General features: G+C 37.9%; 1 protein-coding gene and 1 pseudogene across 9 annotated transcripts in view; both read right to left on the reverse strand.

Annotated features, from left to right (window-relative positions):
- Positions 1–23,145, reverse strand: part of IFT88 (intraflagellar transport 88) — a 130,511-nt gene extending 107,366 nt beyond the window's left edge. For 2 of the 9 annotated variants that reach the window (XM_019448015.2, XM_019448014.2), the window contains exons 1-3: positions 22,982–23,144; positions 17,314–17,409; positions 13,070–13,132 (exon numbers count right to left, since the gene is read on the reverse strand). In XM_019448015.2, the coding sequence (XP_019303560.2) occupies positions 13,070–13,132; positions 17,314–17,403 (153 nt within the window). In that variant the 5' untranslated portion in view covers positions 17,404–17,409; positions 22,982–23,144. Of the gene's footprint in view, positions 1–13,069; positions 13,133–17,313; positions 17,410–22,981 lie in introns of all 9 variants that reach the window. The other 7 variants (XM_019448020.2, XM_019448017.2, XM_019448022.2 and 4 more) reach the window with 4 other exon arrangements.
- On the reverse strand, positions 10,184–10,297 carry LOC128776625 (U2 spliceosomal RNA; annotated as a pseudogene).
- Positions 23,146–23,147: the final 2 nt, after the last annotated feature.

Genomic DNA, 23,147 nt, shown 5'->3' on the forward strand with positions numbered 1-23,147 from the left:
CTCTGAATTTTTTCATTTACACTGCCTGGCACTGAATCAAAAACAACCAGACAGGGGAGCCTGGCTGGCTGAGTGAGTAGAGTGTGCAGCTCTCAGGGTTGTGAGTTTAAGCCCTGTGTTAGATATAGAGACTACTTAAAAATAAAATCTTAAAAACAACAACGAAAAACAACCAGACTTACAGGAGGCAAGACTACCTAACTAAAAGCCAAGAGAACAAAAGAACAAAAACTCAGAAAAGGATATATATAATGGAAATGTCAGATACAGACTTTAACATAACTATGCTTCTTAATATGATCAATGAATTAAAAGATAAGACACAATTTCAGCAGAGAATTGGAAACTATAAAAAAGGAATAAATAGAAATTACAGAACTGAAAATTTGCTAAAAAGTGTAAAATTCTGGCATTGTCTAGGAAGTAGTAAAATACAAAGTTATATTAGATTTTAATAATTTGAAGATAAGTAGTGTAATCTTTAGGAAAACACTAAAAGAATGGTTAAAGAATGTAAATTCCCAAGATAACATTGGGGGGAAATGGAATAATAAAAAACAAACAAAAGAAGGCAAGAAATGAGAGAGATGATATATAAAAGAGGCAGGAAAAAACAAAAAGCAAATAAAACAATAAATTAAAACCACATCAGTAATTTCATTAAATATAAATGGACTAAATACTTCACTAAAAGACTAAGATTCTCAGACTGCATTTCAAAAACAGAACTCAGTTACATTCTGCTAATGAGAAATACATCTTAAATATATGGATGGAAAAGTTGAAAGCAAAGAGATGGGAAAGACATATCATGCAAATGCTAGATAAAAAAGAGCTTGAGTAGCCATATTAATATTTGGCAAAAGAGACAAACAGTATTACTAGAGATAGGATATTTCAAAAACAATAAAAGGCTCAATTTATACTGAAAATATAATAATTCTAAATATTTTTCTCCAAATAAAGCAAAACCCTAAAAAAAGAAATAAATCCACATAGTGTAAATTTTGACATCTTTCTAATAGAACTAGTAGCCTCCCCAACCCCAAAAATCAGTAAAAATACAGAACTCTTAAACACAATCATTAATAAACTTGACCTGACATATCTTAGAAAATGCTGAAAAGAAAGGATATGGGTCTCAGCAATTTTTTCCATGAGAACAAACCGAAGGAAAGAGACTATTATTCTTCTAACTACTTACTAATGACTAAATCCATGTTCTTTTTTTTTTAAGCATAAGATTGATCTCTTCAGATAGAGTAGATTCAACAGTCTCTTCCTTTATTTGCTTTACACCCTCATCTGCAATGCCTTTCCTCCCATATCTTAAGATCAGTCTTAATTGTAAATACCCTTTAATATTCAACTGTAAATTTAAATTCTAAGCATCCTTGTCTGATTGTCCCAACTAGTGACAAATAATCTCTTTGACATCCCATAGCAATTTGCACTTTTTTTTGTACAATGCTTATTACATTATGCTTTGAACATATGTATCCATTTTATTTCCCTCCCTAAGATTATAAAGTCCTTTGGAACTAGTTAGAATTTTATCCCACGAGTAAACTAATACCTTTCACATAGAAGTTATACAATTTCTCTCTGTTTAACATAATAAGTAGACTGTGATGAAAATACCATTCAATAGGAGGTCAAGAGACTTAATCTCTAAGCCAGCTATGGCTAGCTGTGAGACTCTTGGCCTCTCTAGGCTTCAGTTTTCTCATCTATAAAATAAGGATCCCTAACGTCACTTCTAAACATCACTGAAAGGCCAGCATGGTAAAATTATCACTTGATGTCTGATACCTGAAATCACTAAACTGAAGAAAATGTTTGCTTATTTACTAAGTCATGGAATAAAGACTTATGAAGCAGCTACAGTAGCGAAGAAAAGAACACTGTATAAGACAGTCAGCTTCTTCAAAAAGCTTATAGCCTAGTCATTAGCTTACTGAAAGAACATATGATTTTTTTTCCATGATGAAGGTAACCTTAAAATTAAAACACTGATTATGAAATGTGTAGTCAAGAATTAATTTTATCCAAGGAGAGGTCTGGCTCTGCTCTTGGCTACTGGCAGTGATCTCTAAGCCCTTGGAATGTCCTGCCTGATATGTATTTCTTTGTTTGCCTAGGGGCTTTGGCCACCAGAAAACTGAACAATGTGATTTATGATGGGAGCTTTGGGACAACATATTATCAGTTTTAACTTCCAGAGGTATTAGTCCAAATTTCCAGAAGGGGCTGGAGACTAAACGTCAGCCATGTTAACAATATGTGATAGAGTCCTAGTAAAAACCCTGGATACCAAAGTTGTGAGTGGTCTTCCCTAGTTGGCAATATTCTTTCCGTAAGTACTGTCATCACACAGATTGGCCAGGAGGAGTTAATGTCATGCAGGATTCCACACAAAAAGAATGACCAGATGTTCTACGTTTCGATCCCCCAGCCTCTGTCCTATATGTCACTTTCCTTTGCAGATTTTAACTGTATCCTTCCCCTGTAATAAGTCATGAATATAATAGCCTTCAGTGAGTTCTGTGAGCCCTTTCAAAGAATAATTGAACCTGAAGGTGGTTTTGGGAATCCCCTAAACTTGCAGTTGGTATCAGAAATGAGAATTGTCCAGGGATGGCTGGGTGGCTCAATCAGTTAAGCATCTGACTCGATTTCAGCTCAGGTCATGATCTCATGGTTCATTAGATCAAGCCCTGTGTCGGGTTCTGTGCTGACCACGGGGAGCCTGCTTGGGATTCGCACTTTCTCTCTCTCTCTCTGCCCCTTTCCCTCCTGAACGCTTTCTTTCTCGCTCTCGAAATAGATAAATAAACTTGAGAGAAAAAAAAAAGCGAAAATAGTCTTGTAGAGCACACAGTCCTCTGTGTCCTCTAACTGTATAGTTGGCAAACCTCATTGCAGGGAACTACACTAAATTCACTTACATAAATGTGATGGGAAAGCTACTCACAAGATAATTTCCACTGTAAGTGGTTGTTTAATACTAATAACTTATTTTTGTTAATAATACACATGACAGAGAGGAAAGAGAGAAAGTAACAAAGTGAGGCAAGATGAAAGCAAAAGGACACTTCATGTAAAGCAGAGAGGTTGCTATACATCAGAGTTTCTCAACTTTGGTACCACTGACCTTTCACCACATAATTTTTATGGGGGGGGGGGTACCCTGTGAATTATATAATGTTTAGCAGCATCTCTGCCTGCTACCCAGTAGATGCCAGTGGCACTCACCCAAGTTGTTATGACCAAAAATATCTCCAGGCCAAATGTCCCTTGGGATAGTTGTAGAGGACTGAGATCCACTGCTATATAGTAGTGAGCAAGTGGGGAAGAGTAGTTCAAAAAAAGGAATATTAGGCATAGAACATTAGGGATAGAACTTTCTGTTCTTTGCTATTTTACTTTGTGCCAACCTTGTTTATTTTCAACTACAAAAAAAAGCTTGACAGATTTCATGCACTGCAGAAGGCCAGATGCCTATGCTTTGCATGACACATAAATTTTAATAACACTATTGAAAAAATCACTCTAGCAATTTATGCATTGGTAAAACATTAATTAACTAACTGAAGGGCATTAATCCAAGGAAGGAGTAATTTGTAAACTAAGCGCCAGTGTTTTGGAGGATCAATATTTATGTAACTTTAAAAATCAGAAAGGCAAATATTTTTTAAACAATGAGTATTTTAGGTAAATGTATTCCAATGCCTTACATAACTAATAATATTTATATTCTCAAGAGTATAAAGAAACTTTTTGATCTAAAATACTTTAAAATTCACTTACTGGATATACTGAAAGCTACAAAACACTGCAGAAAGAAACTAAAGAAGACACAAATAAAAAAGTCATCCCATGTTGAAGGACTAGAAAACTTAATTATTGTTATGATGTCAATACTACTCAAAGCAGTCTACAGATTCAATGCAATTGCTACCAAAATATCAATGTCCATTTTTTAAGAAATAGCAAATTCATCCTGAAATTCATTTGATTACAAAGCTACTATATGTAAACAGTGTGGTACTGGCATAAACACAAACAGACCAATGGGACAGAATAAAAAGTGCAGGAAAAAAACCTTCCATATGGTCAAGTGATCTTCCATAAGCGTGCAAAGACCACATAATAGGGAAAGGTCAGTCTCCCCAACATATGGTGCTGGGAAAGCTGGATATCTGCTTGCAAAAGGATGAAATTAGAGCCAACACACAAAAAATTAACTCAAAATGGATTAAAGGTCTAAATATAAAACCTAAAACTACAAAACTCCCAGAAAGCATAGCGGAAAAATTTCATAACGCTGGACAGAGCAATGATTTGTTGGAATTGATGCCCAAAGCACAGGCAACAAAAGTGAAGCTATAAAAATGGGGCTACATCAAACTTAAAAAATTTCGTGCGTCAAAGGACATAATCAACAGAACGCAAAGGCAAACTACAAAATGGGAGACAATAATGTGCAAATCATATATCTGATAAGGGGTTAATATCCAGAATATATCAACACCTACAACTCAACAACAAAAAAATCAGGATAACCCAGTTAAAAAATGGGCAAAGGACTTGAAGAGACATCTCCTCAAAGATGATATACAAATGGCCAAGAAGCCTACAAAAAGATACTCAACATCACTAATCATAGGAGAAATGAAATCAAAATCAAGAATCACTGCATGCCCATTAAAACTGCTACTATCACAACAATAGAAAGTAAGTGTTAGTGAGGATGCAGAGAAACTGCAACCCTGTTACTGTTAGCAGGATTATAAAATGGTGCAACTGCTATGGAAACAGTATGGAGGTTCCTCAAAACATTCAAAACAGAATTACTGTGGGACCAGCAATCCGACTTCTGGGTATACATCCGAAGAACTAAAAACAGGGTTGCGAAGACACATCTGCCTACCTATGTTGACAGCAGCACTATTCATAAGAGCCCAGAGGTAGGAGTACCCACGTGTTCATGGAACACAGTATGATATACACACGTAGGATTATTAGCCTTAAAAAGGAAGGAAATCCTGTCACATCCCACAACACAGATGAACCTTGAAGACATTATGCTAAGTGAACTAAGCCAGTCACAAAAAAGACAAAGACTGCAGAATTCCACTTATATGAGGTACCTAAAGTAGTTGAATTCCTAAAGGCAGAAGGTAGAAAGACAGCTGCCACAGGCTAGAGGGAGAATGCACAGTTCTGTTTAATCGGTATAGAGTTTCAGTTTGGGGAGATAAAAAACTCCTGGAGATCTGTCTCACAAGAATGAGAATATATTTAACATACTGAACCATGATTTAAAAATGGTTACAAAGGGGAGGGATTCAGGAAGATGGTGGCAGAGTAAGAGGACCCTAGGCTCGCTTTGTCCCACAAACACAAGATAACTGTCAAATCATCCTAAATACTCCAGAAACTGACCTGAAAACTAGCAGAACAAGCTCCACAACTAAAGGTAGGGAAGAGGCCACATCAAAGAAGGCAGAAGTGTGGAGATGCAGTTTGGGAGAGAAAGGGAGGATGGAGGGATGGAGGGACAGTGGTCACTGCTGTGGGAAAGGAGCTGTGGGGGCAGAGAAGGGTAAGAGACAGACTAACACAGAGGGGAGTGCTTGGGGAAAACGAATTCCCATAGAAATTGGCTTGGAAAGCAAGAAGGGCCAAATTTCATGACTTCTGGCAGCAGCAGGGCTTAAAGCCGGAGTCTTAAAAGTTAGCAGGCTTGGCTAGCATAGAGCCGGGAGGACACTGCGCTGTTCTTGGAGAGAAGGCGGGTAAACAACCTGTGGACACGAGGCATGGAAAGAGTGATCTGAAGGGTGCCTGGGGCACACAGTGGGGAGGTTATTCAGTCATCTCAGAGTGTACTCCAGAGAGACAGTGCTCACAGAGAGGCTCTTCTGGGAACAAATACACCGGCTGTTGCCATTTCCTTCCCTAGCCCGTTGGCATAAACATAGGGCCACCTGTAGGAACCAGCACAGCACAGACATTTGGTACTTAACGTTCCTACACTAAGCCTTGCCCCCCACACTCCTATAAAACTGCATTTCGTAGTCAGGCTGTGTAAGATGCATCACCACAGACCCCTCCCCCCAGAAGACTGGCCCAAACCCCTGTCAACACTCCCTGATGTCCCTGGTCTCCCAACCAGGGAGTTTGTTTTTGTCTTTTTGGTTTTTTTAATAGCTATAATTCCATTTAATCCTTAGTTTACACTCAAATTTAAAGCAGGGACAAAGACCAATAGTGCCATTTTATAAGGGTATGAGTGACACCAAAAAATTAAGAAATTTGGCCAAACTTAAACAGTCGGTCAATTGGTTAAGTCCCTGTTCTCCCGACCCCCACCCCAGCATTCTTTCCATTATGCCAGCCCTTATCCTTACTAGTTCTATTCTTTCTTTTTAATTGAGGTATAATTGACATATAACATCATATGTGTTTCAAGAGTGCAACATGACAAAATATATATTTGTATATACTACCATCAGTCTGGTTAGCATTCCTCACCAGACATAGTTACAAAACATTTTTTTTCTTGGGATGAAAATGTTTAAGATCTAGAACAATATTAATTCTGAAGATTAGGTTTGGTTGCAAGTGATAGGAAAACCAAAAAAGTAGTGGTTTAAACAAGACAGAATTGGATAATTTCTTCGCTATCCTCAATACCTGGCTTTTCAAGATGACTGCTCAGGTTCCAGTCATGTTCCAGCCAACAATAAGGAAGATGAGGGACAGAACACATTTTTCCCCTTTAAGGACATTTCCTAGAAATCATACAGGACACATTTGCTAAATTCCACTGGCCAGAATTTAATGACATGCCCTTAGTTAGCTTCAAGGGAGGCTAGAGCCAACCAGGGAGTTTTGCAGAATCTCGACTCCAGCCGTAGTAGTGTCAGGTCTCACTTTAGAAACAGAGCAGAGCACGCCTTGTTAAAACTCACGACATTCAGGCCAGGGACAAAAACTGACCTCAACAGGCAAAGAGAGCCTCTGTAAATGGCCAGTGTGAAGGATAAAGCAGCCAGGACACAACAGAAGTGCACACATCACACACTGGAAACACTTCCAGAAGTGTCCGGGTCTGGGGAACAAGGGAAGCTACACAGCAAGGCATTACAGGACCTCTTCTTTGTGAGGTCATTACCCTCAAGAATAGGAGACACAGCTGACGTTCCTAACACACAGAAACAGGCACAGAGACTTAGACAAAATGAAAACACAGAGGAATTCATCTCGAATAAAAGAACAGAACAAGGCCATGGCCAGAGATCTAAGCAAAACAGGTATAAGTCATATGCTTGACAGAGAATTTAAAGCAATGATCATAAAGATACTCAACTGGGCTTCAGAAAAGGGTATAAGAAATGAATGAGACCCTTAACATGAGATAAAAAATTACACACCAGAGCTAAAAGGTACAATAAACGAGGGGCACCTGGGTGGCTCAGTCGGTTACGCATCTGACTTTGGCTCAAGTCATGATCTCGCAGTTCACAGGTTTGAGCCCCGCATCAGGCTCTGTGCTGACAGCTTAGAGCCTGGAGCCTGCTTCGGATTCTCTGTCTCCCTCTCTCTCTGTCCCTACCCACCCCCCCCCCCCAACCGGCCCCCTCTCCCCGCTCGCACTCTGTCTCTCTCTCTAAAATAAACATTAAAATTTTTTTTTTTTAAGGTACAATAAATGAAATGAGAAACACGTTTGATAGAAGGAACAGCAGACTGGAAGAAGCACAGAAAATAAATTAATGACCTAGAAGACCAAGTAGTAGAAAGTAATCAAGCCAAACAAAAGAGAGAAAAAAGAATGATGCGAAACAATAATAGACTTAAGGAGCTCAGTGACTCCACTAAACATAACATTTGTATTAAAGGAGTCCCATAGGAAGAAGAAAGTAAAAAGGGGGCAGAAAATTTATGTGAAGAAATAAAGCAGAAAGTTTCCCTAATTTGGGGAAGGAACCAGATATCCAGATCCAAGAGGCACGGAAAACCCCCATCAAAACTGACAAAAGCAGACCCACACCAAAACATATTGTAATCAAGATGGCAAACATAGTGATAAAGAAAAAATATTAAAGGCCACAAACAAGACAATAACTTACAAGGGAAAACCAATTAGGCTAGCTAGAGATTTTTCAGAAGACACTTTCCAAGCCACAAGGGAGTGGCATGATATAGTCAAAATGCTGGACAGGAAAAATCTGCAGCCAAGAATACTCTATCCAGCAAGGCTATCATTCAGAATAGGAGAAGAGATAAAGAGTTTCCCAAACAAAACTGAACAAGCTGATGACCACTAAACCAACCCTGCAAGAAATACTAACGGGACCTCTTTGAGTGGAAAGGAAAAACAAAACGCAACAGAAAGAAATTAGAAAACACAAAAGCAGTAAAAATGAGTATTTCTATAAAAAATCAGTCAAAGAACTCACAAAATAAAAGGATGTAAAATATGAACCATATACTTAAAACGTGTAAAGGGCAGAGGTAAAGAATGGATTCAAACCCAAATGATCAACAACTTAATATAGACTGCTATACGCAGAAAAGGTTATGTACAAACCTAATGAAAAGAAATAAGAGAAAGAAATCCCAATATATCACTAAAGAAAACCAGTAAGCCATGAAAGAGAGAAAGATAAATGATCAGAGAAAATCTTCAGAAACAATCACAAAACAAGTAATAAAATGGCAGTACATACATATCTATCAAGAATTACTTTGCATGTAAATGGACTAAACACTCCAATCAAAAGACACAGGGTGTCAGAATGGATTAAAAAAAACAAGACCCATCTACATGGTGCCTACAAGAGGCTCATTTTAGACCTAAAGCCACCTGCAGATTGAAAGTGAGGTGATGAAGAAACATCTATCATGCAAATGGATGTCAAAAGAAAGCCAGAGTAGCAATGCTTATATCAGATAAACTAGACTTTAAAACAAAGACTATAACAAGAGACAAAGAAGGACGCTATCTAATAATAAAGGGGACAATCTAAAAGAAGATACAACAATTGTAAATATTTATGCACCCAAATGGAGGCACCCAAATACATAAAATAATAACAAACATAAAGGAACTCATCAATAATAATACAATAATATTAAGGGACTTCACATAAATGGATAGGTTATATAAACAGAAAATCAACAAGAAAACAATGGCTTTGAATGACTGACTAGAACAGATGGATTTAACAGATATATTCAGAACATTCCATCCTAAACAGCAGAGTACACATTCTTTTCAAGTTTACACAGAACATTCTCCAAAACAGATCATGTATTAGGCTACAAAATAGGTCTCAACCAATTCAAGAAGAGTGAAGTGTTCCATGCACCTTCTCTGACCACAATGCTACAAAACTCGAAGTCAACAACAAGAAAAAATCTGGAAAGACCATAAATACATGGAGGCTATATAAACAATGAATGGGTCAACCAGGCCATAAAAGAAGAAATAAAAAAGTACGTGGAAACAAATGAAATGAAAACACAAGGGTCCAAAACCTCTGGGGTGTAGCAAAAGCAGTTCTTTTCAAAAAGAACTTTCTTTCTCAAAAGCAGAAGCAAGAAAAATCTCAAATAAACAACCTAACCTTACACCTAAAGGAGCTAGGAAAAGTACAATAAAGAATAAACCAGCAGAAGGAAGCAATAATAAAGATTAGAACGGAAATAAATGATACAGATACTAAAAAAACAATAGATCAGATCAATGAAACCATAGCAGGCTTATAAAGAAAAAAAGAGAAAGGACTCAAATCAATAAAATCACAAATGAGAGAGGAGAAATAACAACCAACACCACAGAAATACAATTATAAGAGAATATTATGAAAAGATGTATGTCAATAAATTGGACAATCTAAAAGAAATTCCTAGGAACATGTAAGTTACCAAAACTGAAAACAGTCAGAAATAGAAAATTTGAATAGACCAATAACCAGCCAAGAAAAAACTCCCAACAAACAGAACTCCAGGACTAAGTGGCTTCACACGCAAAATCTACCATATATTTAAAACACAAACTATTCCAAAAAATAGAACCAGAAGGATAAACTTCCAAATTCATTCTATGAGGTCAGCATTATCCTGATTCTAAAAGCAGATAAAGGCAACACTAAAAGAGAGAACTACAGGCCAATATCTCTGATGAACATAAATGCAAAAGTACTCAACAAAATAGTAGCAAACTGAATCCAATAATACATTTAAACTACACTTGATCTTAGCCAAAAGGCCGAGAAGCAATCCAATAACACATTTAAAATAACCATCCACAACAATCAAGTGGGATTTATTCCCGAGTTGCAAGAGTGGTCCAATATTTGCAAGTCAGTCAGCATGATACATCACATTAATAAGAGAAAGTATAAAGACCACATGATCATTTCAATAGATGCAGAAAAAGAATTTGACAGAGTACAACATCCATTCATGATAAAAGCCCTCAACAAAGTAGGTTTAGAGGCAACAAACCTCAATGTAATAAAGGCCACATATGAAAAACCCACAGCTAACATCATCCTAAATGCGGGAAAACTGAGAGCTTTTCCTCTACAGTAGGAATAAGACAGGGATGTCCACTCTCACCACTTCTATTTAACATAGTACTGGAAATCCTAGCCACAGCAAACGGAGAAGAGACAGAAATACAAGGTGTCCAAATCAGCAAAGAAGAAGTAAAACTTTTACTATCTGCAGATGACATGATACTCTGTGTACAAAACCCAAAAGACCACCAAAAAAACTGCTAGAACTGATAAACAAATCAGTAAAGTCACAGGCCACAAAATCAACATACAAAAATGTGTTGTTTCTAACTACCCATTATGAAACATCAGAAAGACAAATTAAGGAACTAATCCCATTTACAATTACATCAAAAATAATAAGATGCCTAGGAATAAACCTAACCAAAGTGGTGAAAGACCTGTACTCTAAAAACTATAAAACACTGAGGAAAGAAACTGAAGACGACACAAAGAAATGGAAAGACATTCCATGCTCATGGCTTGGAAGCATAAATATTGTTGAAATGTCTATATGACCCAAAGTAATCTACACATTTAATGCAAACCCTATCAAAATACCAAGAGCATTTTTCATAGAACTAAACCAAACAATCCTAAAATTTGTATGCAAGTACCAAAGACTCCAAACAGTCAAAGTAATCCTGAAAAAGAAAAGGAAAGCTGGATGCACCACAATTCTAGACATTAAGTTATATTATAATGCTGCTGTAATCAAAACAGTATGGTACTGGCACAAAAATATACACATAGATCAGTGGAACAGAATAGAAAACCCAGAAATGAGCTCACAACTATATGATCAATTCATCTTCAGCAGAGCAGGAAAGAATAGCCAATGGGAAAAAGACTGTCTGTTCAACAAACGGTGTTGGGAAAACTGGACGGCCACATGCAAAAGAATGAAACTGGAACATCCTCTTTCACCATACACAAACATAAACTCAAAATGGATTAAGGACCTAAATGTTGAGACCGGAAACCCTAAAAGTCCTTGAAGAAAACATAGGCAGTTATTTTCTCTGGCATCAGCCATAGCAACTTTTTTTCTAGATAGGTCTCCTGAGGCAAGGGAAATTAAAGCAAAAATAAACTGTTGGGACTTCATCAAAATAAAAAGCTTCAGCAGGGTGCCCGGGTGGCTCAGCTGGTTGAGCCTCTGACTTCAGCTCAGGGCATGATCTCGCAGTTCGTGAGTTCAAGCCCCACATCAGGCTCTTCACTCTCAGTGCAGAGTCTGGTTGGGACACTCTCTCTCTCTGCCACTCCCCTGCTCTCTCTCTCAAAAATAAATAAACATTTTTTAAAAAAAGCTTCTGCATAGCAAAGAAAACAATCTAAAAAATTAAAGGCAACCTATGGAATGGGAGAAAATATTTGCAAATGTTTTATCAAATAAAGGATTAGTATCCAAAATATGTAAAGAACTTATAAAACTCAACACCATACAACAAACAATCCAGTTAAAAAATAGGCAGAAGATATGAATAGACATTTTTACAAAAAAGACATCCAGATGGCCAACAGACACATGAAAAGATGCTCATCATCACTTACCATCAGGGAAATGCAAATCAAAACTACAATGAGCTATCACCTCACACCTGTCAGAATGGCTCAAATCACCAACGCAAGAAACAACAGATGTGGGCAAAGATGTGCAGAAAAAGGAACTCTCTTGCATTGTTGGTGGGAAGGCAAACTGGTAAAATCACTGTGGAAAACAGTATGGAGGTTCCTCAGAAAGTTAAAAATAGAACCACTCTATGATCCAGCAATGGCACTACTGCGTATTTACCCAAAGGATACAAAAACACTAATTCAAAGGGATACACGCACTCCTTTGTTTATAGTAGCATCATTTACAATAGCCAAATTACAGAAGCAGCCCAAGTATCCATCAACTGATGAATGGATGAAAGATGTAGTGTGTGTGGGTGTGTGTGTGTGTGTGTGTGTATGTATACATACATATATGTATACATATGTATATTTATATGTATATAATAGAATACTGGAATGAAATCTTTCTATTTGCAAAGGAATGAAATGAAATCTTTCTATTTGCAAAGACGTGGATGGAGCTAGAGAATAAAATGCTACCCGAAATAAGTCAGTCAGAGAAAGACAAATACCGTATGATTTCACTCATATGTGGAACTGAAGAAATAAAAGAGCAAAGGGAAAAAAAGAGAAAACTCAAGAAACAGTCTCTTAGCTATAGAGAACAAACTGATGGTGACCAGGGAGGGGGGAGGGCGGGAGGGGAGGTAAGGGGATGGGATCAAAGGTGACGGGGATTAAGGAGTACGCTTGCTGTGATGAGCACCAGGTGATGTACGGAATTGTTGATTCACTATATTGTATGTCTGAAACTAATATAACACTGTTAACTACCTGGAATTTAAAAATAAGATAAAATAAATAAAAATGGTTACGATGGCTAAGTTTATGTCATGTATTTTTTACCACAACAAAAAACGTGCACTTACTGGAGGTCTTCTGCCATGACTAGTTCTCACGGCTTCCTGAAAAGCTGTGTCGTTCTCTAATTCCTAAAGTGAAAAGGCAAATTTAACATTCAACGTGAAGTGAGAATTGAAAACAATAATAAGTTTCATGTCTTCTGTTTGGTATTCATGATCCTCTATGATTCAACTTACCCCATCTGCTGACATCCAGGTAGTGGCTCAAGGACTCCTGTCCTCAAAGCTCCCTCATAACACTACCCAAAATATAAGGCTCCTTCCTTTTCTAGGAAGGGGACTACTTGGTAATGTCAGTCGACTTTAAGGGTATTTTACTGGCCACTGTTTAAATGTATGGTATCATTATGCCTGGTGAAAAGATCAAGTACACAAGGATATGGCCTCTCTTCTGTTCCTTTCTTCCAAGTACCTGGAACAGTAAGAATTGAGAACTGCAACTCTTCCTCTCCCTTCCTCTCTGTCCTCTCTCCCTCCCTTCTATCCTTCCATATGCTGGGACCACGGCTACCAGCCCCAGGTGAAAACACCGCAGGACATTTCATTTCACTGGAGGAGTGAAGTCTGGAATTCAGACTGGAGCTAAGAAAAGCTTCCCCGTGGAAAAGCTCCATGGGGTCCAACCTGCTGTGCCATTTGGAACCAAAGCCTTAGCTGAGATGAAATGTCACTGTGCTTTGCTGATTCCGGCCTATACTTCTATTCTTCATCGGGAAACGTGAGGAAGGTAATATTAGTCAAGAGCAAGATACAAATGTTCCTGGGTTTCCAGGACAAAGGTCATTTTTTGACTCTCTCACAAGCACCCAATCTTAGCAACTACCAACCTTCTAACCAGCCTTTATCTCCTATTCCTTCACCAACACAAAATCTGGCTGTAAGCCTTCCCATACATCTTATGGGCAATTGTCAGACTTGCCTCTGATTTATTTCAGTCTATGTCCCACAAAAATATACTTGCTGATGATCAAAAAAAAATACAATAAATCAAAAAACAATCACTACTGATTAACTTCTAAAAACTCTGCAAACAATTAAAGTAAAATGTTTATATAACCAGATGTTAATGTGATGCACTTCAAACATGATTTTATTATGTCTAAACCTTCTTTAATTTTTACCTTAAATAATCTTTATAACCTTCCACATCAATTACATAAAATTAATAAGTACACAATTCTCAGTTGGCCATGGAAACTAGGCAACTTTCATATGAAGTATAAAGCCAAAGGTAACCCTCAGCATCATTAATTATACTATTCTGGTGGATCCTTTAGGAAAAGGAAGTCTTCTAATATTCCTATACAATTAGTAAAATTTGATTAATCAATTCAATGAATTCTAACTGACAAACTAAAATTGTCAACAAACTCTCCGACTACAAATACCAAACTACCACAACTTTTGTAATTTTTCTTTGTTCATGATTTTACTAGCAATTTCCATAATCTATGAACATCTGAACAATTATTTCAATTAATTCATTTATATATTAAGCTTGTTATTAGTCCAATTAAGATATAAGAAAATCATGGGTAAAGCAAATGTCATTTTTATCTTACTATTTAATTTATTTTTGTGTCTGACATTCTGAATATTCACTTTTTTTTTTTTTAATGTTTGTTTATTTTTGACAGAGAGAGAGAGAGAGAGAGAGAGAGAGAGCATGAACGGGGGAGGGGCAGAGAGAGAGAGAGAGGGAGACACAGAATCGGAAGCAGGCTCCAGGCTCTGAGCTGTCAGCACAGAGCCTGATGCGGGGGCTCGAACCCATAAACCACGAGATCATGACCTGAGCCGAAGTCGGACGCTCAACCGACTGAGCCACCCAGGTGCCCCTGAATATTCACTTTCAATTAAATAATGAAGCCACACTGTGATGACCTGAGAAGTTAGGAAGTTTCTCTGGTGCTTTAAAGTGATCATATTCATTATCTATTAATTCTATTTCTGAGACTTTAGCCAAGGAAATGTTGCTAAAAATAGAGAAAATTGTTTATGTATAAAATTGTTCATTGCATAGTTGTTATTTACAACAGAAAACTGAAAATAAATATCCTATGATCTGAAATCAGTTCTAATCAACTATACATATTCAATAAAATGTAGCAATTAAAATTATACAGTTAACCCTTGAACAACACAGGTTTGAACTGCCATTGGTCTACCTATATATGACTTTTTTTCCAATAAATATATTGGGAAATTCTTTGGAGATTTGTGACAACTTGAAAAAACTCGCAAACCATATAGTCTAAATAAGCTAAAAAAATTAAGAAAAAGGATATTATTGTAACAATACAGTGTATGACATATATAACATACAAAATATGTGCTAATTGACTTTTTATTGGTAAGGCTTCTGGTTAACAGTGGGCTATTAGCAGTTAAGTTTGGGGGGAGTTAAAAGTTGTATGTAGATTTTTGACTACATGGGGGGAGGGAGGTGGGTCAATTCAAGGGTCAACTGTATTTAAATCTTTAGTATCATGAGACATTACTTGTAATGTAGTTGGATGTAAAAAAGCAAACAGAAAAGTAAATCCTAGTTCCATTCCAAACATGTTAAAATAAAACTGTAAATATATGCATAAAAGAAAGACAAAGCAACAAAATGTTAACAATAGTTATTTCAGAGTGACGGGATTCTGGGTAATTTAGTTTTCAACACTGAACATGTAGATTTTATATACTTATAACCTTTATAACTGGGAAAAAGGGGGAGAGTTCAGTAGTTTTCAAAATCTGTACAAACCCAGGAGAACATCTATGTTTTAATACAAATTTTTAAAAAGGAGTCTATATAATCATACCTGTGTGTATACACAGTACACACAGGGAGGGAAACACTTGTGTATATTTGAAGACGGGGAATACACCACAATGTCAGGTGATAGATATACTTAATATAGGTGATCTTTGAGTGACGGGATTTACATCATTTTTCCCCAGTCTTCTGTAGTTTTCAAATTTTCTGTTAAATGATCACATCGCCTAGATCTTTATTTCGTATAGAGTAAGTGAATGGTTTCTATTTTCTTTCCAGGTCTTACATTCACAGACTACCATTTTTCTCCAGAGGAAAAAACAATTGAAAAATGACTAAAAGCTATATAAAAAACTCTAGAATATAAGATTTTCCTAAATTCATATAAAGTCCTATAAATGCTAATATTTGATTATTATATACTAGCAAATAAATTAACAATCATATCGTTCATCCTCACTCTTTTCACACACTAATTCAAGGTAACTTTATAAAAAGGTTTTGTTTTACAGTTTGGAAACTCAAAGTCTCACAATGATATAAACAGATTTAAAATATTCAAGTATTGGGGCACCTGGGTGGCTCAGTCAGTTAAGTGGCCAACTCTTGATTTCAGCTCAGGTCATGATCTCACGGTTTGTGAATTCGAGCCCTGCTTTGGGCTCTGCACTCACAGTGCAGAGCCTGCTTGGGATTCTCTTTCTCTCCCTCACTCTGTTCCACCTCGGCATATGCTTTCTCTCTCTCTCAAAATAAATAAATAAATTTAAGAGAAAAATCTTAAAAAATAAATAAATAAAAATAAAATATTCAAGTTTTTTTAATTCAACTATTTGTCTTAACAATTTCATCTTTTAGTTTACTATCCCACTAAATATTAAGTAGATATAGATTTGTTGACATAAAGGAATATTTATAAAAGACAAAAAGCAGGTTACAAAACAGTACACACAGTATGATACCATTTTATCCAAAAATAGAGATACACATATATTTGCATAGGGAAATGTTTGGTGACATAAGCATTATAAGCTAGTTAATGTTTACCTCTGGGTGGTAATAGTTTCTGTGATTCTATTTCCTAAGTTTTCTATAAAATATTTGTATATTTTAATTAAAAGAAAAAAATCACTACATGACATTTCAAATTTAGGAAATTAAAAAAAACAACTGATTTTAGGTACCTCAAGTGATTTAAGTCTTTTTACTTACACATTCAGATAGCTAGTGCTGGAAAATACAAGTCTATAATCGACCCTAATTTGTTTCTATAACCTTTCTCATGATTTTCCCTTTTGCTGCAATTAGTATTATTAGTGGAAGTTAGTACAGACTTCAGAAGTAGCACTTTTCCAGGCTTTTAATCAGTTTACTTAATTTAAAGATAATAAAGCAGAACCCTCAAATCCAAAGTTTTCATGAACCAGCTGGTTAGCAAAGACCAACATAAAAACTAGATTTATTTTTATTTTTATTTTCTTACCTCAGTGTCATAGGTTGGATTGTAGTCATTATAACCAGAATAAAGATCATCTTCATCTGTCTCTGGGGCCAGGTGTACATTTTGCATCATCTGTACCTATGAAAAACTGGCAGTGCAAATATGTTCTTGGTATATAAAATAATCCTTAATTGAAATAAAGTAGAACCACTTAACCACCTTTCTGGTCAAGTTTATTGCTACATATTTTTATGACTTAATTTTTTTCACGTCAAATTCTCAAAACTAGGTGTCAAAACACTCGTTCATTGCTCTCATTTTACATTTATTCCACACCTGTTGCATTGGAAGGCACTAGACACAGGTACGAGTTAGTTGCCTGACTGTCAAAGAGCTTAGCATCAAGTGCAGAACAGGGGACGTAAGAGTCAAGTGCAGAGCAAGGCAGAAACCACCACACACTTACCAGAACGGCTCAATTTAAAAAACCAACAACGCAAAAGGTCGGCAATGATGTGGAGTGATCCAGAGTCCGACACTGTTGTTGGGGAGGGTAATATAGTACAATTTTGGAAAAAAAAGACTGGCACTTTCATAAAATTAACATATATTTCTTACGAACCAGCAATTCCACTCCCAAGTACTTACCTGAGAAGTGAATACATGGGTCTACAGATATATTTATATAAGAATGTTCACAGGAGGTTTATTCATAATAGCCAAAAACTAGAAACAGACCAGATGCCCATCAACAGAATGGATAAGCATATTTATGCAACAAAGTATTATTCAGAAAAAAAAAATGCACCGATGACATACATAAAATGGAAGAATCTCAATTAAGTGAAAGAAGCCTCACAAAACTGAACCTTATATACTGTTTTGTTGATTTAAAATTCTAGAAGAGACTAAACTATTGTAGAAAACAATCAGAAGGGTGGTTGCTGTTTAGGCGTGGGAGACTAGAGTTTGAATGGAAAAGGGCAGATTATAGAATTTTCTAGGGTAGGGCGCCTGGGGGTGGCTCAAGTCAGTTAAGTGTCTGACTTTGGCTCAGGTCATGATCTCACGATTTGTGGGTTCGAGCCCCACATTGGCTGTGTGCTGACAGCTCAGAGCCTGGAGCCATTCTGTCTCTCTTTCTCTCTCTCTCCCTGGAGCCATTCTGTCTCTCTTTCTCTCTCTCTCTCTCTCTCTCTCTCTCTGCCCTTCCCCGGCTTGCTCTCTCACTTGCTCTCTCTCCCAAAAATAAACAAACATTAAATTTTTTTTTTAATTTTCTAGGGTGATAAATATTCTATATCTTGACAATAGTTTGGGTCAGACTGGTAAGCACACTTGTAAAAAGTCAACAAATGCATACTTTTTTCCTTTCATTATACGTTTTTTCTTGAAAGAAAAAACTGTAAATAAATATCAAACTATAATATGCATACCTAAGTATTTAAGGGAAAGCTTAATATCTGTAATTCAGTTTGATATGCATAAAAATAACAGAGAATCTTAAGATTCTCTCTCCCTCTTCCTCTGCCCCACCTGTGCTCACGCACACACGTGTGTGCACTTTCTCGAAATAAATAAATAAAAATAACATGGATAAATGAAAGATATATGATAAAGCAAGTACATGAAAATGTTAATGGTAGAATCTATGTAGCAGGTATGATGTTCACTGTAAAATTTTTTAAGCTTTACTGTACATTTGAAAATTTTCATAAAATATTGAGAAAAATGCAAGACACAATAAAACAGATGTCAAAGTAAAATAGAAGCGGGAAATTTAATTACTGTATACATATACTGTAAATGCAGTGATTACTAGAGAATTTGGGAAGAATTCTCAGACAAAGAATCATTCAAACTGAGTAATCTTTTAGTCAATTTAGGGGAGGGGTCAGGCTAGGTACCCAAGAAATGTAATATTGAATTACTTTACCTTGAAATACATATTTTTAGGGGCTCTTGGGTGGCTCAGTTGGTTGAGCATCCGACTCTTGATTTCGTGATCCCAGGGTTGTGGGATCAAGCCCCCTGTCCATGCTAGCATGGAGCTTGCTTAAGATTCTCTCTCTCTCTCTCTCTCTCTCTCTCTCTCTGTCCCTTTCCCCCACGTGCAGGCACACATGCTGTCTCTCTCTCTTAAATTAAAAAAACACACACAAAAAAGAAAAACCAAATACGTGCTTTTTTTAAGTTGGTACAATTTTAAGTGTGCCAGTAAATTCCCACAAAAATTTCGGCTTAAGCTTATTGCTCAGTATAAGGCCAAACATACATGGCTACTTGTAACCTTTTAAAAATTATTTTTATGTGGGGGTGCCTGGGTGGCTGTCAGTTAAGTGTCCAACTCTTGATTTTGGCTCAGGTCACAATGTCACGGTGAGTTCCAGCCCTGGGTAGGGCTCCGTTAAGACAACGCGGAGCCTGCTTGGGATTCTCTCTGTCCCTCTCTCTCTCTGCTTCTCCCCTGTTCACGCACATGCACGTGAACTTTCTCTCAAACTTAAAAAAAATATTTTTCTGTGAAATATAAAATTATCGATTTTTTATAATTCACATACTATAAAACTTACTTTAAGGTGTACAATTCAGTGTTTTTTTAGTATGCAACTACCACCACTATCTACTTCCAGAACATTTTCAACACCCCATTAAGAAATGTGGGACCCTTTTAGCAGCCACTCTCCATTCCTCCCTCCTCCCACTTAGCCTATGTCACTAATCTACTCTGTCTCTACGGATTTGCCAATTCTGGACATTTCATATGGAATCATCAATCAAATCTTTTTCATCAGTCAAATGGAATCATCCAACATGTAGCCTTTTGACTGGCTTCTTTCACTTAGCATGTTTTCAAGGTTTATCCGTGTTGTAGCATGCATCAGTACTTCATTCCTTTTTATGGCTGAATAACATGCCATTGTATGCATATACAATATTTTATCTATTAGTTAATGGACAGCTGGATTGTTTCACTTTATTATAAATAATGCTGCTATGAACATGTGTGTACGTTTAGTGCGAACATAAATTTTCAATTCTATCGATATCGAGTGTATACCTAGGAATGGCATTGAGTCATATGGCAACTCTGGTTTAACTCTTGGAGGAGCTGCTAGACTCTTCCAAAGTGGCTGCACATTTCACACTCTGCCAGCAATGTATGAAGGTTTCGATTTCTCCATGTCCTAGCTAACACTTGCTAATGTCCCCATGGCCATTCTAATGAGTATGAAATGGTATCTCTATGGTTTTGATTTTCGTTTCCTTGATGACTAATGATGTTGAGCATCAGTTCATATGCTTATTGACAATTGTATACCTCTTTGGAGAAATGTCTTCTCAGATGCGTTGCCCATTTTTAAAAATTGGGTTGTCTTATCTATGTTATTAAAGCTATATATTCTGGATACTAGCCCTTATCAGATTTATGATTTGCAAATATTTTATCTTTCATTTTCTTGATACCACCCTTTGAAGTGTCCTTTGAATTTTGATGATGTATAACTTATCCATTTTCTCTTCGGTTGCTCGTGCTTTCAGTGTCTCATCTGAAAAAACCACTGCCTAACCCCAGGTTAAGAAGCTTTACACTTGTTTTAACAATTTTATGGTTTAACTCCTACATTTAGGTCTTGAGTTAATTTTTCATTACTTTTTAAAGATGAAAATTCACTACTATGGGAGAAAAAATATCAGATAGAAACGTTTATTCCAAATACCATCAAAGGTATTAAAAGTCACTGGTATACAAATTCCCAGTTCTAAAATAAATAAGTCATAGGGATGTAAATTACAGCATACAGACCATAGTCATAATATTGTAGTAACTCTGGTGACAGATGGTAATTAGATTGTGGTGATCATTCTGCAATGCATGTAAATTTCAAATCAAAGTGTCATGGGGTGCCTGGGTGGCTCAGCTGGCTGGGCGTCGGATTTCAGCCCAGGTCATGATCTTGCACAGTCTGTGATTTCGAGTCCCGCATGGGGCTCTGTGCTGACAGCTCAGAGCCTGGAGCCTGCTTCAGATTCTCTCTCTCTCTCTCTCTCTCTCTCTCTCTCTGCCCCTCCCCCGCTTATGTGTGCTCTCTCTCCCTTTGTCTCAAAAACAAACATTAAAAAAAATTTTTTAATATAATACGCATGTTGACTATACTTCAGTAAATAAAAGTTTTAAAAATAGGGGTGCGTGGGTGGCTCAGTTGGTTAAGTTTCCAACTCTTGATTTCCACTCAAATCATTATCTCGGGGTTCAGCGCCGACAGTGACAGTGTGGATTCTTCCTCTCCCTCTCTCTCTCTGCCCCGCCCCCACTCTCTCTCTCTTTCAAAATAAATAAAGTTAAAAAAAAAAAGAAAACAAACACACTTAAAAAAATTTTTAAATAGAAGTCACTGGTATAAGATATAGAAAACATTTTAACTAGATAATGCTAAACCAGTGGTTCTCCAACTTTAGCATGCATGACAAACCTAGGGGCTTGTTAAAATACACATTGTTACTCCCCCACCAGCAGAGTTTGAGATTCCTTAAGCCCTGGGTGGGAGTCCTCACCACGGCCTTTATCCCTGGCGATGTGCATTTCCAGCAAGTTCCCAAGTGTTGCTGATGACGCAGGTCTGAGGACTACTACGCCAAAGGAGGGCTGATTATGAGCCCTATTTAGGTCAGTTCCGCTTACATGCATGTCATGAAAACAAGCAACTTTCAGAAGCAGGTATCCTTCTTGCCGGGTTGCAACCACACCGGAATTAGTTTACATCTGAGACTTTTGCTGAACAGACCTCGAGTGAGCAAATTAATTGTGAAGATGTAGAAAGTGAGGCCAGGAAAGTGAAGCACCCATAGGTGATAGCTGGGGGTGGCAGAACAAATACAATTTAGGGTTTTCAAAAGCAGTGTACACACGCAACAAGCTATTCGTGTTGAAACAATCTGGGCACACATTAAAGGCCAGTAACACCTTTTTTTTTTTTTTTTTTAATGCTGAAGTTATTTTTTTTATGATGCTCTTCTATTGACTATGCCGGACAGTCTACATCCAAGATGCCTGCTGTAGTTCCGCAAAAGCTCACAACCAGAAAATCCACCCGGTAAAAGGAAGAGTGGAATTTTAGCTCTAGAAAGAATCTTGGAAAAACAATCCTTCAAGTCTCTGGAATTCTGTTTCATCTTTGTGCGACTGAGTATAGGTTTACGCCTTCTGGTGTGTTATTATTTCACGAATTAAACCTTGCATGAGAAAATCTCAAAAGCTTTACACAAGACACGCACACACACACACACACACACACACACAGGAACGTTCGCGGTGTCATCCGCTATGAAATTCAACAGCTGGTGGCCAGGTCGAATCTGGGTTCGAATCTGCCGGCTGCCGTGGGACTGCGGTTCGGGACAGCCATCCCGCCCCGCTAAGGGGGGGCAACACAAACTCGCCCGCCACGGGAATCCACGTCCGCGAACCCACGGCCGCGTTTCTGCGGGGCCTGCAAAGGCCCGGAGGGGCCGGGACCGGAGGAAGAGCCGGTGGGCGGGGCAGAGCCCCTCCGCCAACGAAGCCCCCTCCCCGCGCCGCGCGCGATGACCCGCGCGGGGGCGTGCCGCGAGGGGCCGGCCCCAGGACGGCCGCCCGCCCGCCGCGGGCCCCGCGCCTCGCCGCCCGCGCCGGCCCCTGGCGCTCTCAGTCCCGAGGCCCTTCTCCTACCTCGCGGTGAGGGGGAGCGGGGCGGCCGCGAGTCTAGCGGGGACGACGCGGCTTTCTCGACAACCTAAGAGCCCGCGTAGGCCAGAGCGCGGCGCCAAGTCGTTGCCACGCGCGGAATCCAAGGAAGCGGCTCCCACAGTCCTCCGCGCCAGGGCGGGGGAGGAGG

This window comes from Panthera pardus, unplaced genomic scaffold, assembly GCF_024362965.1.
Source record: "Panthera pardus isolate Hobbes unplaced genomic scaffold, ASM2436296v1 HiC_scaffold_1, whole genome shotgun sequence".
In the NCBI taxonomy this organism is placed as follows: domain Eukaryota; kingdom Metazoa; phylum Chordata; class Mammalia; order Carnivora; family Felidae; genus Panthera; species Panthera pardus.